The 16678-nt window shown below is 40.8% G+C and overlaps 1 protein-coding gene across 1 annotated transcript in view; it reads right to left on the bottom strand.

Annotated features, from left to right (window-relative positions):
* The window catches only part of LOC120787399 (formin-2-like), a 47663-nt gene extending 32392 nt beyond the window's left edge, over window positions 1-15271 (bottom strand). Inside the window, exons 1-4 of the mRNA XM_040123018.1 lie at window positions 13611-15271; window positions 10356-10603; window positions 2566-2744; window positions 1762-1938 (exon numbers count right to left, since the gene is read on the bottom strand). Coding sequence (XP_039978952.1) covers window positions 1762-1938; window positions 2566-2744; window positions 10356-10603; window positions 13611-15271 — 2265 coding nt within the window. The remainder of the gene's footprint in view (window positions 1-1761; window positions 1939-2565; window positions 2745-10355; window positions 10604-13610) is intronic.
* Between the last annotated feature and the right edge of the window lie 1407 nt (window positions 15272-16678).

Genomic DNA, 16678 nt, shown 5'->3' with positions numbered 1-16678 from the left:
ACGAAACTATCTTTGCTTCACTGACAGCTCAGTCACTGTTGTGATACATTGACAAAGAGTGAAACTAAAAAGATAAGATTTAACATTCACTTATGTAAAAAAAAAAAAAAAAGTGTGGCTCTATTTTCAGTTGAAGTGTAAACACGTTCAAGCTAAGGATGTAGACACATACGGCACACTTATTTACTTTAAAATTATTTTTGGGGAACCAGAGATGCAAAATCCATGTTGTCCCTGTGTAATATTTACTTTTATTTTAGAGCACAGTTACTTCTGTGCACTGACTTTATATCATAATGAAAGGCTTTGTCTGCTCTTTTGGTTTTCTTAAGGGATTAAAAAGTAAATGAGGCAAAATCAGCATACATAAAAAAGGCTTTACATTATACTTGAGAGGCCTATGCGGGTGCCTTTAATAACTTAAACCACAAAAAGAGAGTACTTTTCAGGTTTCAACCAAAATTAAACTCCAACCACTACGGTATAGAAAGGTTTATTTTAAGTTATATTACCATACAAGTGGAAAAATCTACACCTGAAGCCTAACAGCAATGACAAGCTGCTTGTATTTGCAGATTCTCAGGCTTTGAGTCTGCACAAAAATACAGCCCACAGTTGCAGAAATTATTACTGACCTCGATTGTCCTCTACGAATGCCACCGAATGAAGATAGAGATATCCCATTCAGAAGTAAATAGGATAATAAAAAAGGGGAGAAGAAACAAATGCCATGGTCAGAGTCCTTGGATAAAACTGAATGGAAATCAGGCAGGACATTTTGTCTTTGACACAGTTATCATTGCCACCCTCCTCCCACTTCCTCTTTCATGCCATTAGAAGGTGAGAAAGCAAGGTAAAAATAACAAAATAAAAAAAACACTGATAACATGCATCTCTAGGATTACACATGACTTTTCAGTAGTGTCAGTAAGCATGCTGACATATCAGTCACCTGCCGAGGTGTCAAATTGTAAATCCCACCCCCACACAACGACAATCACCACCAAATTTTCATAAATTTTACCTGTGGTATTACTTGAATACATTCTTGGAAATAGTTTTCAACAGTCTGTTCTACTATAGATTTGAGTTTGAATAATACAAGACATTTATTACAGGAAATATAGCCATCATTGTGTAGCATTTTTTAAATCACATATGTATTCATAATCATCATATTCATTCATTAATATCCACAATTTATAACTAGATCATCTGCGGTTGGTCAAATCACGCTGATCCTTGGAAACTCATTAACCCTGAAACTGCCACACTGTCGTAAAGCTTTTCTACTTATCTTCTACAGTGAAGATAATTTGGCTTCAATATAGTATACAGTCTAGTGTTGTGAATGTCTGAGTTAATGCCACCCAAGGAAAGTATTTTCAGTCAAAGACACTTAAATTGACCATTTATTGCAAATGATTAAACAGTCACAGTAGCTCTTGTGGAAAATTGTTCTGGTGAAGTTATTATGGACGCATTGTGTACCTGATTGAACACAGTTAGATGTTACTAGTCAGCTGGTAGCCAAACAGCTGGTCAACGAGCAACTCATGGTGAAGTCTGAATGAAACGGCTGATGTCAATCAACTAATGCAAGTGCTTGTCTGAACTAACACTATGCTCTAAGACTAGAGACACTGGGAAAAATAAGTGAGTAGTGTCTGTTCCAAAAGAGTGTATGGGCTGTAAAGAATAAAAGCTACAACTTAGTCTCATGAGTTTGATGATAACCTGCATGTCATATACAGTATGTACAGAATATGTGTAAGTGTTGTTATTACCAGCCTCTGTGGATTTGAATCCAGTCCTATTTTCTGAACCAGGCCTGGCTGGGGGCCAGGGGCCCTTGATCTGCCCAGGTAGCTTCCCATCAAGAGGATCCAAGGAGTGTGGTGGCTGGTTAACTGCTGCCCATGTATACAACTGGTCATGCTGGAGAGACAATTATAATTACATTCAATTAATGAATAGCATGAAAAATTATACAGGTTTTCAGTGGTTCAAAAAAAAAAAAAACTAGATTTTTTTTAAGTCTCAAAGGCAGCAAAACAAAATTTCACTTTGATTTTTAAATTTATTAACATTTCTGAGTTTGTTAGTGTTAAACTTATCAACATGTCTCCAGATGTGCAAATGCTAATAATAAATGTGCGGTCAGTTTAGTATCCGGTTTTCCAAATGTGTAGCAAGTACCTTGTGTTTCACACTCTCAAATCAGCACATTATCAGGTGTACCGAGTTTTTTTCATGCCCCCATAATGCCTTGCTAATGCATTCATGGGAATATAGGTTTCTGGTCTTGCAAGAAAATCTTTGTGTACCAAATGGTGGACTAAATTTACAAATAACTGGATGCTGATTTGAGAATGTGAAGGCACCCTGAAACGGATTAAATTCACATTATTCACATTACATTATGGACCAATGTTTAAAAATGCAAATGTAGTAGTGATGCCCTATCTTTGTAAATAGACCTCCATGAAGAATTTATATCAAAACAACTCACAACAAAAATATCCGAAGCTGGAAAAATAATGTTTATGAGCTGCGACTATTTACATCAAACTTGGCTGATGGCACGGAGGTGATGTGGGCAGTGCTGCCACCCAGCTGCTCTCTGAAGCAGTCAGTGAATGGCAGCAGGAGACCCATGGCCAAGATCCTGGAGCACAGCCTCTCAGCCTCCTCCGGCTCCTCCTGATGCTGCTGCAGGAACAGCTTCTCCAGCAAGGTTCGACCTGGACATGCAGTAATGAAACAGAGAGACAAAGCTTATGTGACTTGTATATGTGAGAAGCTGGGAACAGCCAGTACTTAATCTATAAGAAAAACTATTTCATATAGTAAAGCAATTTGCTAAGAACCCAGATGCTCTCGATATATTATTTCTCTTCTGTATTCATTAAATCCCCCCAGGCAAATGTATTTTTCATTGCAAGATTTTCCTGTTTGAATGCTTCAAAACTTGATGTTTGTGTCAAAACTAAAAACCTTCCTACATATTCCGCTACTACTTAGAGGCCGTTGAATGTGTGATGTCTGATCGCAAGCATGAGGCATTTCCCTTAATGAATCCATGGACCTACTATGACTGCATCAGACATCAAAGGTCTGGGAGCCATTTGTGGGGCCCCACATGTCAGTAAGATATATGCAAAGAGTCCAGGTTTGTCCGTCTTTCGTGCCTTGTCTGTACAACAGGATGGAATGCCAAGACATCATCTAAGCAGGACTATAACAGGTCTGAGATACCCTAGCAACAGTTTCATGACTGTTTCTTTGAGAAGGACATGCTTGTTGTTCAGTGCTTTATTTTTTATGCACCCTCCCATCTCCCAAAATGAATTTTAAAACAAAAGAAAAAAGATTGACTGATAAACAATTAGTGTGTCCTCTGTAACGTGTGAAAAGTCATTAGGATTAACTAGGAAAGTTTTCACTGAAAGCTGTTTGTTGATGCAGGTCAGATACAGCTGGTCCTGAGAAGATTCAATTTTAATTAAAAAAAAAATCATCAATCTATCCCTAAATTGTTGAATCCTAAATTCTAATTCTAATTGAAATTAGATGGGAATATCGATAGCTGGCTACAGGGATGGTTTTAACTGTGACAGACCTTTCAGCAACTTTCTTTTGGCATGTTAAAACAGGAAATTGGAAACATAACTAAGGCCATTTCATTACCAAGCTCACTACACTTGAAAATGCTTCTTTCCTTCTGTTAACTGGCCTTCCACCTGTGTAATCAATGCTAGGTCAACACATTGCAGTAGTTTGAGTTACATATTTATTCAAACACTTCCTGTTTACATCACACTGTACTAAAACAGACTCCATAGAACACTCTTCATATATAGCCTTTACCAAATCTTTCCAAAAAATCATACTTTATCTTAAAATGTCTTGGTCTTAAGAACCATGTAAACCTATAACGTGCTCCAGGAACATTAGTAATAATGTGAATACTGCTTTCAAAAAACAAAATTAACACTGTATAAGAACAATAAAATAACTAAATTAAGGTACACCTCCATTATGTGCTGCCTATAATATCAACAAGACAAAGATCTTTTTTTTTTCATCCCAGGATTAACATTAGGTAGGACCAGAGGTTCTACAACTTGACCCACCGTTGGTGTGGGAGAACTTATATATGTGCCTTGTTTCTGCGCAAATTTCCCATCCCTGTATCCACAATGTCGGAAAGGGGTGCATTTACCAGCCCCATCACCTTACTAGCAGCCCCTTGTGTGGTCAACCACACCTGCTGCCCTTGATGCAGTTCTGGTCTGTTTTTGGCCTGGAATGCGAATGTGACAAGTACAGATTTAAATCCCTGGATGATATGCTTTGAAGATGAGTGTGAAGCTTCTCTGATCTCAAAATAACAAGAAAAGTAATCCACCACCAATATATAGGATTCTGCCTCACAAACATGTCAGCCCCTACTTTCTGTCTCTTAGGTGACGGTGTTGACATTAGAGGCTCTGAGTGTGAGGGAGACGGTTTCACGAAAATTTCTCATTCCACCAGTATTTCACTTTCTGCAATCAACCCTAGTCACCAAACTGCAAACTTGAAATGTGAATTGCAAACCCACAAGATAAGAGCCCAGTCTCTCACAGGCCCAGACGGCTGCCAGGGCCTCTTTTTCAGTCCTCAGATAACTTTTCAAAATACAGATCTCCACTAATCATCATCCTGTAGCTGTGTAAGACCAGCCCCCAGCTCAAAGGACGACAAATCCACTGAAACTTTAGTTTTAGCCCCAACACAGTACTGTGCCAACACTGTAGGAGATTCCAAATCAGAGTTGATCCAATGGAAAGATTGCTGCTGTGCATTGCCCCATGTCAACTTATTTCAGATGTCTGTGAGATGTTGCAGAAATTTGAACATGTATGTGGCAGGGCCAATAAGTTGCCCAGAGGCAAAAACTCATCTTCCACTGACTCACCAGTTGAACTCAGTAACATTTGTGTCTTCACAGGAACTCATGTGTAAGATATGCATTACAACATCTGTGTTAATTTATTTAATCTTGGATAATTTTTCATATCATCAGCCATCATGGCAAGAAGCGAGAACAGAGGCAGCAGGGTAAGGAGACAATGGACACATTTTATTCACCACTGCAAAAGACTACTGTTGTTTTTGTTCGGTTTTCAAAAGCTACAACAAATATAATACATAATGCAGTATTTGAATTCATATCCAATCAATAAAGGATGTACTTAACAGTTAAAGAAAGGTTTCTATTCAAACTTATGTAATTATGAAATATATTCACATTACTGTTTGCCTGCTAGTGTCACTGTCAAATTGTGAAAAAAAAGGAGCAGATTTCATACTATGTGATATGAAAATGCCTTTATGTGTTTCTTTGTTCTGCATGTGGGTGTAACAGGGTGAGGACATGAGAAAAATGGAGGGTGAATGAAAGAAATGGAAGAAAAGTCGAGGATTGCTGCAAAGATCATGTTCATGAGAGGGAGTTTTGGAAAAGTGATGGACAGCAGCTGCTGGATGAAAAAAGGACCATGCAGAGAAAGCTGTCCATCACTGAGGGAAACAACAGGAAGTTAAAGATTGACCTCCAGAAGGAAAAAGAGTAGACTGGACAGAGAGAAGAAGAGATCAGCTCTCTTCAACCCTATCTCTCTGCTTTGGAGAAAAAATATAATGCAGCCAAACCTGTCTGCAGGGGGTTGAAGAAAGACTGCAAGAAAGCAGAGGAGGAAAAGACAAAGACAGATGAGAAAACATCTCTCCACAAGAGCACCTCTGTACTCAGAAAGACGAAGTGGAGAGGCCACTTTTGATGAATGGACAGAGTCCGGTGGGTTGAAGGTCATGGAAGTGTGGCAGAAAAAAACTCAGCAATATTGAAGACACCTTGGCCCAGCTGAATGAGACATAGTCTGCTCTGAAACACAGCAAGCTGAAATGTGATAGTGTCAAAAAAACTCCAAAATCTGCTGGTTGAAAAAAAGAAGAACTTCAGGAAGGAACTCTCAAACAAAGAAGACAGCTCCAGGAAGGAGCTTTCGTAGCTGGTGGACAGCGTCAAGAGGGAGCTCTCCGGTAAAAGAAGAGAGTAGCCAAAAAGATGCTGCAGGTCAGAGGGAAGATAGTGAACTATGAGGAGGTGGAGCGGAAAGAAGAAATCCAGTGCCTCACAGTGGGAAAAGATCAATCTTCCGGTATACTCCTGTTTCTGTTATGGGTAGACTCTGTCTCTCCCTTTTTCCCTTTGTTCTCATCTGTTTTCCCTCCCTTGTGTGTTTGTTTGTCCCCATTTTCTGTTTCTCCTTGTCTGTGTGTTTGTGTGTGTCTGTGTATATGCGTTGGTGTGTGTCTGGCTGGGTGTGGCTATCCGGTCCCTCCTCCCGCCACTCCACCTGAACACCTGCTTTTCATCAACTAATTACCTCTACAAGCTGCAGCAGTATTTAAACCCTGGCTCCTCGTTTCACTCTCTTCCAGATTGTTCAGTCTCCTATGCGGTACTAATGCTACACCCAAGTTCTAGTCTATTGTTTCATTGTGTTTTCTTGTATTGTCCTACTTCTGTGTTTACCTGTGCTCCTGGTTCACTATTCCAGTCTGCCACATTTACCTGCCATGTCCAGCTCCGTTCTCCCGTTTGCAATAAATCCTCTTTAAACTGCTTTCTGCTTGTGTTTTTGCATTTTGAGTCCAAAATCGAATAGTTAGAACAGAATGATCTGGCCAGTATAGACTCAGCAGACATAGCTCCCGAAACTTCCATCTTACAGAAAGCAGTTCCAGTCAAGGCATACTATTAGGGCAGCATGAACAACTCCTTCGGACTCTTTCAGATATTAATCAAGCCATTGTAAATGTACCTCGGTCTTAGGGAACTTAGGAAAGGGATATGGAAGTACTTGGAGGAGTGTTTGTTAAAGGTATTCGTAATCGTATGTGGAGTTCGACTTGTCATTCCTTTTGCTTGCAGTCTGCTTTATCTCCAGCAGAGAATGCCACTGGAGCATGTAATCCTGCTCCAGAGCCCCCAGATTGTCCTTTATTCCAGATGTAGAAATACATTACGGACTCCTTGGCAGCTGGTATCATTTGCCCATTCCTCCTAACCTCTGGGTGCAGGATTCTTCCTTGTGGTGAAAAAAGATCAAACCCTACGGTCCTGCATTGACTTTCGTGGTCTTAACAATATCACAGTCAAAACTAAATGCCCCTTGCCTTTAATCAGCTCTGCTTTTGCTGGACCTGCGAAAATGCATACCATCTAGTTTGGATCAAGGAAAGAGACGAGTGGAGGACTGCATTTAATACCCCACTTTTGCATTCTGAATACGTGGTAATGCCTTTTGGGTTAACTAACTGGCTGTTTTCCAGGCTCTTGTGAACACTGTTTCGTCTTTGTGTACTTCGATGATATCCTTCTTCTCTCGGAACATGACTGAATACATGTCCCAGAATTCATCAGGTACTCCAAAGGCTTTTTGAGGACAAGCTTTTTGTAAAAGCTGAAAAAAGTGAGTTCCACTCCAGCACTGTGAGTTTCCCAGGCAACATCATAGAGAACGGGCAGGTAAAGATAGACCCAGAGAAAATCAAGGCAGTTTAGGAATGGCCGCAACCCACCACCAGAAAGCATCTGCAAAGATTCCTTGGTTTTGGGAATTTTTACCAGAGCTTCATCAAGGACTTTAGCAGAGTGGCATCACCCCTTACCAGACTCACCTCATCCTCCATCCCATTCACCTGGTTTTCAGAAGCTCAGTCCAGATTCACTAGATTTAACACTCTCTTCACCTCCGCTCCTGTCCTGATCCAGCCTGATCCCTCTCATCATTTTATAGTTGAAGTGGATGCACCAGATATTGGGGTAGGGGCAAAGATAATTCCAGTGCGGACACAATTCTTCCTCCTTCCCGTGTTGTGGCTGCAGTGATGTGGTAAATAGTGTGGTAGGATATGTTCAGCAACAAGCCCAACTTTGCACGCATGGAGCAATCCTAGTGACATTAGGTGCTTTTTTGAAAAAAAAAATAAATTCACTAAAGGAGTTTGAGAATATTCAGTAAATCTAGTGACAAAGACGTTATTCATTTTAAAAAAGCCAACCAATGGTGTAACTTCATTACTCAGTCAGTCAGTCAAGGGCATCACTCAGTCAGTCAGTCAGTCAGTCGGTGATGTAGTGCTGGACCATGGCCAGTTCAGCCAAAAACAAACCCACTCACTGCTCCGAATCCATCCCTCAACCCTTACCTTAACCCTAACCCCATATCCCCTTCCTAGCTCCACCCCTACCCAAAAGCCTCTACCCCTACCTCCCAACCATTCCCTTTCCCTATATGTATTTTTTCTAAATAGTTCATTAAAATAAAAATAAAAATTAACCATATCTATATCATATCATACCATATCTTCAGACTTTCTGAAAAATCAAATGGTATAAATACAATAATGTGACATTATTATTTCTGTCAGGGATGGAAATAATTTAACTAACTTTGGTAATTATTCACTGTAATTCAGTCTTTCTGGTTTATCAGTGACTTGGACTGTGGACTAAAGAGTGGTGACATCCAAAGATTAACCTGTGACAGAAGACTCATGAATGGGTTCAATTTGGGTCCAAAACATGCAAGCAGACCTGCGTCATGTACAGGACTCATATATGAAAAGGATACAGTATTAGTGACTGTACAAAAATTTATAAAGGATGGAGGGGGTCAGAAATGGGGGAAGGTTATGTACTTTTTCTTTTTGCTGAAGGGAGTGTGGTCAGACGTTGGGGAGCAGGTTAGGATCTTTTATTTTTTCCTCATCCCAAATTTATTTTATATAATTTAACTTGTAGATTAACTGGGACAAAAAGGAATTAACATAAAAAAAGACAAAAAAAAGGATCAAATGCAAAAATAAGGGCATTAAACCATTAACATATTATGATTAAATCTTAAAATTATAATAATTTTCCAATTTGAATTTGACCAATACTGTTATATTATTTTGACATATTGAGGGGTATTGCAAGTTTTTCTAGGTTAAGGAGACAGTCCAAATAAAATATTAATAGCATTTTTAAAAAGTGAAACATAAGGTTCAACACCTCTCCCCCGTCAATACATTTTCATACTGTCCTTTACTGTCTTCAGTTTGATCTATGTTTTTAAGGAAGTTCACTTTGTTGCTGGTATGAATAATTTGGTTCAGTTCAGTTCAATTAACCAGGCCTATATGCAGTAAACACTGCTTATAAGGTTAATAGCTCAGCAACAACTTGCAGTCTGTAGTTATTTCATTACAATTCTTTCTATGACTTTCCATCTTTTCCAGGAAGCCAATAATCAGAGTATAACACACTATAGATTATATCTAGTTTGACACTGTACTGTTGGTGTCTTCATACCAGTGAGAGCTCCAATAGAAAAACCTCAAGATTCCGTGTGTTGACATTTTGGATTGTGGATTCATTGTTTAAAAAACTAGAGTTAGGGAAACAATACAGGAGCAGGTTATACAGTTAGGCTTCTCAGTTATCTGAATGACCTCTTCACCTCTGAAGTCAATAAAGAGAAACAATATTGACACTGACATTGTCAACCAGCAGCTGTGATGACAATCAATTGCTGTCTGAAAGCACCGTAACTGTAATATACTGTAATATGCTACAACTGATAAAAAGCCTACACATTGATGATAAAGTTTACCAAGAAGTTGATTGTTTGCACACAAGCCAAAGGTTATTATTAAGAGAACACTAAAGGGGCATAGCAGCAGACAAAGATCAATGAAAAAAGGCTGAGCTTGTCACCAGCCAAAATTTGCCTACACAGTATGCATTTAATAATGACAAACTGCTTGACACAAATGCTGTCTACAGTATGCCAAAGCTCAACAACATCTATTTTTAAGTATTAAGTAAAAGTTTTTAATTTGGACAAAGAGATAATGTCTGTCTTTGTTGATCTTTTTTTAATCCATTTAAATGTTTTCACTCACCTGCACGTATGGACGCCTTAATGTTTCTATCAGCGCAAGATTCAACTACAGGACATTATTACACTGTTCCCAAACTATTGAGGTGGAACCGCTTGGTCTCTCATCTTTGTATACATCCTACCAGGGGCTACTAGTGCCTTGGATGATCCCTGTCTTCCTTTGTATGCTGACTTCTAGCTGCTCTCCTTGAGGTGCAGAAATCCCACATTCAGGCTTAAAAGCATACAATCTTTTTTTTTTTTAGCCTCAGTCCCATTAGTGCACTTGTATTACATTTAGTTTCTTGCATTCTTGCACCCAGAAAACAGTAATCATTGACAGAATTGAAACTGAGACCATTCTGTACTCACCTGTAAAGACATCCTGAAAGCTGCAGGTAACCTGACCACAGGAAGATCTTCTGGTTGCACATATGGGCTGACTGCCTCCTCCTCTGTAGCCCACCAGATATTCTCCAAAACCACCAGAGCCTCCACCATCCTCCTCTCTGCTCCGCAGCCTCCTCTCAAGCTCTTCTGTCCAGTCAGCTGAGCGACTCAGAGGCCCAGCAAGGCTTTGAGAGCGCTGTCTACAGACCTGATGACCTTCAGCCATCATCCTGTCAACATTTACATTTCTAGTTAGCTTTACTTTGACAGTGGATAATACATTTAAACTAATCTTGTTGTGTAAAATGGCAAGTTCCCTGTCAAAGCAGACCATTTTCCAAAGTGTGCTGCATGTTTTCCTTCCTTTCAGACAGCCACTTGTTTCAATTTGTACATATATGGTATGAAAATTAACTTTGAAAGACCTAAAACCTTCTTCAGTTCTCAGTCAGAATCCATGAGAACATCATTGCATGCCTTATTGCTGTCAGTCTTATTATTGCTTATTAATGCAACTGAAATGGGGACTGCACTGCATTACAACATAATAATGTAACTGTTGTTGCCAACAACAAAAGCAGGCATCATGGTCAGCTCCACCCTCCAATATGTGAAATGTGGAAATTTGGACCAGACACATCATCAGCTGTCTCCTAAAGCTAAAGAAAGCTAATTTGTTCCCCTCAATATTCAGTGTTAAAGTACTGGATGTGTAGACTCACTGAACTACTCCTACTCCAAGTACAAAAAATAGAAAAAGAAGTGCTATGATCAGGCAAGGGTGAGAGCTGCATTAACATCGGTGAGGCACAGTAGAGAGACCTTTGAGAGTTGAAAGGCATGAAGACGGATGCAGAGGTTGCTCTCTTTTTGCTTGACAGGTGGGTAACAATAGTTTTGCTGTTTCACAGAGCTAATAGGTCTGTATCGTTTTGTCCCATTTACTAATGTTTGTGATAGCTAATCCCAACTGGTTAATTAGTAGTCCGGTCACATTAAATCAATTGTCCACGGGCACTCGGTTTACTTTCTAGATTGCCAAGATATGTTGTGGGTGTGATAGTCGCTGGAGTAGCAGGAGAGTTGTGAGTATTGCTGTCTGCAGCTGGTTTGTTGGCTATAGGAAACCGTCACATCCTCTCCGTATGTTAGCTTTGCAGCAGCTACTGCAGCGTAAGTTTGCTGGTTCATTGTTTGCTCTGTATCATGATATTTGTGTTTACATCATATGAATAGTTTTATAGTCACAAAAACCTAAAAACACAACTTTGCTAGCACAGTAGATTTGTTTGGATTGATGCCTAATTCGAAATGCTATGCAGAGTAACGTTACCTTCCTTGTTAGCTTAGCTACAAACCTACGGTCCTGACAGAAGGTTAATGTAGTTTTATAAACACACCACAGATGACTTAACAACTAACTCTTTCAAGTTTTTACTCCATTGTGTTTTGGATACTGCATTTGTGTGCATGCCATGTGTTTGATGACTTTTTATATTATATGGTTTAATTTACTTCAGCTAAGAGAAAGAGTATCCACTTCCACACTGTATAAGACGCTTTGGATACCACCGTTGTGTTGCTGCCTTTGCAATTCGTGTCCATGAATTTGAGGGGTGGAGCTTCTGAAGGGGCACTGAAGGGAGGGGTGTATTTTTTTTTGCTGTTGAGTTCGTATATCAACAGTCTTTCTCCAGAATCGCCAGCTACCGTTACACAGTGCTGGTGGATGGGTAGACAGGAGGTGGGGTTAGAAATGCACACATTCCTCTTGGCTGGACAGTCATATTGTCTGTCAGTGCTGTTAAGTGCACAATTCTTCACTACATTCCCCATGATTCCTAGACTGAACAGATGGGTGACAAATTAAAGGAAAAGTCACCAGATCTCAAGACAGCACTCTCCACCACCATCATAAAAACACCAAATAAGGGAATATCTTTTGGAAAAATGGTGTTCCATCCTTCCATCAGAGTTCCAGAGACTTGTATAATTAATGCCAAGGTGCACTTAAGCTGTTCTGGTGGCATGTGGTGGCCCAACACCTTACTACACTTTGTGTTGGTTTTTCCTTTCATTTGTAGCCATCAAATGTGTATTTAATAGCTCTTTGCAAAGTTCAGATTTTTGTACAAGTCAACAGGAATTAAAAAGGTATTAAAAACTCACTTTGAGAGAAAAGTTTTTAACCAACTCACTGAGTTAATTAGCAAATTGTTAAATTCTTCCAGTGATATCTGATTTTAGCAGGCAAAATAGACAGTTTGTGACTAGAAATAAGAAACCTGTTTTTGCCTATTTCTGTTTGAAATCAACTCGAAATCAAATGGCCACAAGTTTTGGTGATAGATCTGCCACTGTTTGTCAGTGCTAATTGGGAAACTTGACAGGTGAAGAAACAGTAACTAAGGGGGGCTGGAGGTTTAAGTGAAGGGTCATTTCCAGTTTATTACAACTTGGGTCTGATTTTCATAGCTTAGGCCATCATTTCTATCAGTATAAATAACACTGTACTCACCAAAGTAATTTTCCTAAGAGCCTGGAACATGGTGACATCACTACAACAAAGTGTAAAAACACAAGCAGTCAGAGGATTAGTCAGGTTGTAAATAAGCCAACCATTTAACCAGATGATTTAAACCACTTTTGGTTTTTTAAATTTTATTTGGAGGTCAAACTGAAAGTGACCTGAAATGTTCTTTATATTCCCTCCTTGAAAAGGTGAACTGTGCACACACAAGTATCGTTGGTACTTTAGGTCAAAGTTGAAGCAGGAAGTGTGCATGTTTACAACAGACAGTTTGGGTAGTAATTTTAGTTTTCACCTTCATTTTCTCCTTGAAATGAGTTAGGTAAACTCATTTCAAGGGGGTTTGTTTACAACCCGTCTGATCTATGTTTCTTTCCCCATCGGAATTCATTTTAGCAACAATGCTATGTACCAAGATTTCAGCAATTAACTTGAAATTGTTATTATTATTTATATGAATGATGTCCCAAACTACAAAAATAAGACCCAAGTTGTAATAGATTGGAATTATCATTAATAATAAATCTAAGTGAATCCAGTCTATCTGCAAATGTGATTTACATCACCTGATGACAGTTAAAATCAACAAGTTTCTCTTAAAAAGCATACTATATCTTAAGTATTGTCAATCACATTTGACTGCCTGTCAGAGGTAAAACAAAATCAAAGATTTTAAAACAATTAACATGCAGCAACACCACAGATACCTGTGGAGGTGATGGTGGGCTCTGCGCTGGGACAGTGGGCTGTGGGAGGGGGACAGGGCTGGGGAGTGTCCTGGGGAGCTGAGCTGTCTGGTGGTGGTCTTTATGTAGGACGGGAAGATAGGAGGGTAGGGTTTCACCACAGGGCTAGAGGAGGTGGAGGAGTGGGTGAACCTGAGGATTCTTTTGGCCAATGTGGGGCTCTCCTGGGGAGGCAGCGGGATGAAGCAGATGCTGCTCCTCCTGCACTGCTGGGTGCAGGGGGAGGAACTGGCTCTGGCAGCAGCAGACTTGAGTTCAGAGCTAGTACTTAGGCAGTCCTCAAGGGAGTCTGCACTAATGCCCAGGCCCAACTGACCCTCACCTTCTTCAAACAGGGTCCCTGGCTTCAGCCCCTCAGTGGCGTCAGGACTTCTGTTGTGGCTGTCTGCGGGCAAAGGAATGAAATTCACATTCACCCTAGGCTCCTTCTCCTCCTGAGGGGATTCACCGTCTGTTTCCTCCTGCTCCAATGGGGTTTTCCCAGCACTATCAAATGTGTGATCAGGGAAGCTGTTATAATTGGTTGTCATGGTGACTGGGCTGACTGCTGCCCCACCCATCGTAGCCATGGTGATGGCTGTGTGAGGGGGCTGCTGTACCCGAGCATGCTGGTCTTCTATTCCTATGATAACACAAAGAGAGGCTTCTCTCTCTCTCTCCCTCTGTCCCTTCTCATTTAGTTCCAGATGCTCCACCTCCTCCTCCTTCTCCTCCCTCCTCTCATGGACTTTTGTGTGGACGAGGGGGTGTAGTGTTGGAGGATGGTCCATGTGCTTGACAGAGCCCGACAGAATTCCTGTCTCTAGGAATGACAAGACATCAGACCCCAGTTCTAATTCAGGGGTCAGGTCAAGTGCCTCAGGAAGAGTTAATTTAACTACTCCATTACTCTGCTTCCTCCTCCCCTCTCCTTCTCCCCAGTTCAGATCCCCCACCCCCCCCCCCTGTGCTTCCACAATTGAGTTAACCACGCCCTGCTGCTGTTGGTGTTGCAGCCTTATAGTGAGCTGGATGTCCGCTAGCAGATCTTCATGGTCAGCTGCTGAGTGAAAGCTATAAATATCTGTGTCTGACCCCGAACTCCCTCCCTTCTGCCCTCCATCCTCTGTGGGAGAGGGTGCTGATATTGAAGCTTTCTGCTGCATCTCTGGCTTCTGCTTTCCTCCTCCGCCATCTCCATCCTTTTTTCCTTGCTCTACTTTTTTATTCTTCTCAGGGAAAACAAACTCAGTGTCTGACTGTCCGAGGTCATCTGCAGACAAATCAGGTGTTTTTGTGCTGTCCAACTCCCCATGTTGAAAGGCTAAAACGTCCTCCTTTGAGCCTGTTACTGATGAACACGTGTCTCCTTTTCCTTTTAGATTGCTCTTTCTCTTGCGAATGGAGAAAACAGAGGGCTTGGACTCAGATTTGTTTTTTTTCTTTCCCAGTCCTGTGCCATATATTCCACCTCCTCCTCCATTGCTGCCTGCTCCTTTACCTCCATGCTTACCGTGGAGTTTCTTTCCTCCCTTTTTTGTCATATCCCCTCCTCCCTCTCTCCATCCTTCATCCAGTGAGGGGTAGCTTCCATTACCCGATGCTGCTGCAGCTTTCTTTTGCTTAGCCTCCTGGTTGCCCATGTCGATGGAGAGCGTCCGATGGCTGCCTGCCTCACTCAGGTCATTCTATGGGGGAGCTTTTCTAACTGGGAGAGTTTTTAGATTAGAAGGTAGAACCGTATTGGCTTAATCTGTGGATGCATGTCTGATGGAGGAGGAGCTACTGCTGATGGTGATGTTTTCTTTTTTTTATATCTGTTGTGCGAAGATCTTCCTCCTTGTTTTCCGGTGACGAATGCTGGCGTGGCAGTGATGTTGGCGCTGATGCAGGAGAGACAAACGGCCCCCCCCCCCTTTCTCTCCCTGTCTTACCCTCCCCCTCTTCCTTCTCTCCATCTGCTGAAAGAAGTGACGTAGGCACTGCATGCTCAATGGAGCTCTGACGGGGGGGGCAGACTGGGAGAGATGGAAAGCAACTGGGATCTGGACTCAGAGCCAGTCTTGGCAAAAAATTGGCAAAAGACCCTGAGGGGAATAAAGATGCTGCCAGCTACTTTGACACTGTGTTGGTGGTTGGGTAGACTGGAGGTGGCGGTAGAAATGCACACCCATCTCTTTGCTGGAAGGTCATTTGGTCTGTCAGTGCTGCTAAGCGCACAATTCTTCACTACATTCCCCATGATTCCTAGACTGCTGCCTACATTACCCATAGTGCTAAGTGTGGGCTGGACTCCAGTAAAAAATCTCTCATGCAACTCTCTGTCACAGCAGGATGTTGGTTCTCGAAAGTCCAAAATGCCATCCGTTCTCTGTTTAACAGTAGTACACACAAACAATAATACTTAATAAAGATAAAGGTGAACTATTTGCTCACTGGTCATAGATTTTTCATGGTCCCCTCAGTACAGTAGCTGTTCTGCAGCTTTCGATTACATAACAGGATCCTCTATAGCAGATGGAGTTTTCCCAGTTGTCATAGAAATATAGATGTTTTGTTTTGATAAAATGTTTTCTGAGCACCTTATGGATTTCTTATCCATGCTGTTGATGGTATGGTAGATCATTTTAATAGATTTTTAGCTTAAATTTATCTTCCCCCATATCAAGAATGCTTAGTATTCCAAGGTTCCGTTGCACCATGGGGTGCTTGTTAACAGTTGCCTCCTACAGAGAGGTTATTTTAGCTGAAACACAAGTGAACAGATGTGTCACATCCTTTTTTTTGCTTAATTTGCTTGATTTGTTTCAAAGAGCATTGGAAGAACTAGCAAATTGCTAGTACAATATTACTATTCAAAGGAAAAAACTGTTAGCACTTGTACTATAGCACTGAAGATGCTCTTATTTGTGTGTTTGGGAGGGATGCACTCAGAGTTTTTGATGACATCTAGCTTTTGTTCCTATACCAGTTGATTGCACTTATTGTATTGTTATATTGTTTGAAGAAAAGCAAGCCAAGTTTATTTTAATGTAATATAATAGAAGGAA

This window comes from Xiphias gladius, unplaced genomic scaffold (assembly GCF_016859285.1).
Source record: "Xiphias gladius isolate SHS-SW01 ecotype Sanya breed wild unplaced genomic scaffold, ASM1685928v1 HiC_scaffold_1473, whole genome shotgun sequence".
NCBI classification, from domain to species: Eukaryota; Metazoa; Chordata; class Actinopteri; order Istiophoriformes; family Xiphiidae; genus Xiphias; species Xiphias gladius.
This window is presented reverse-complemented; position numbering and strand designations above follow the sequence as displayed.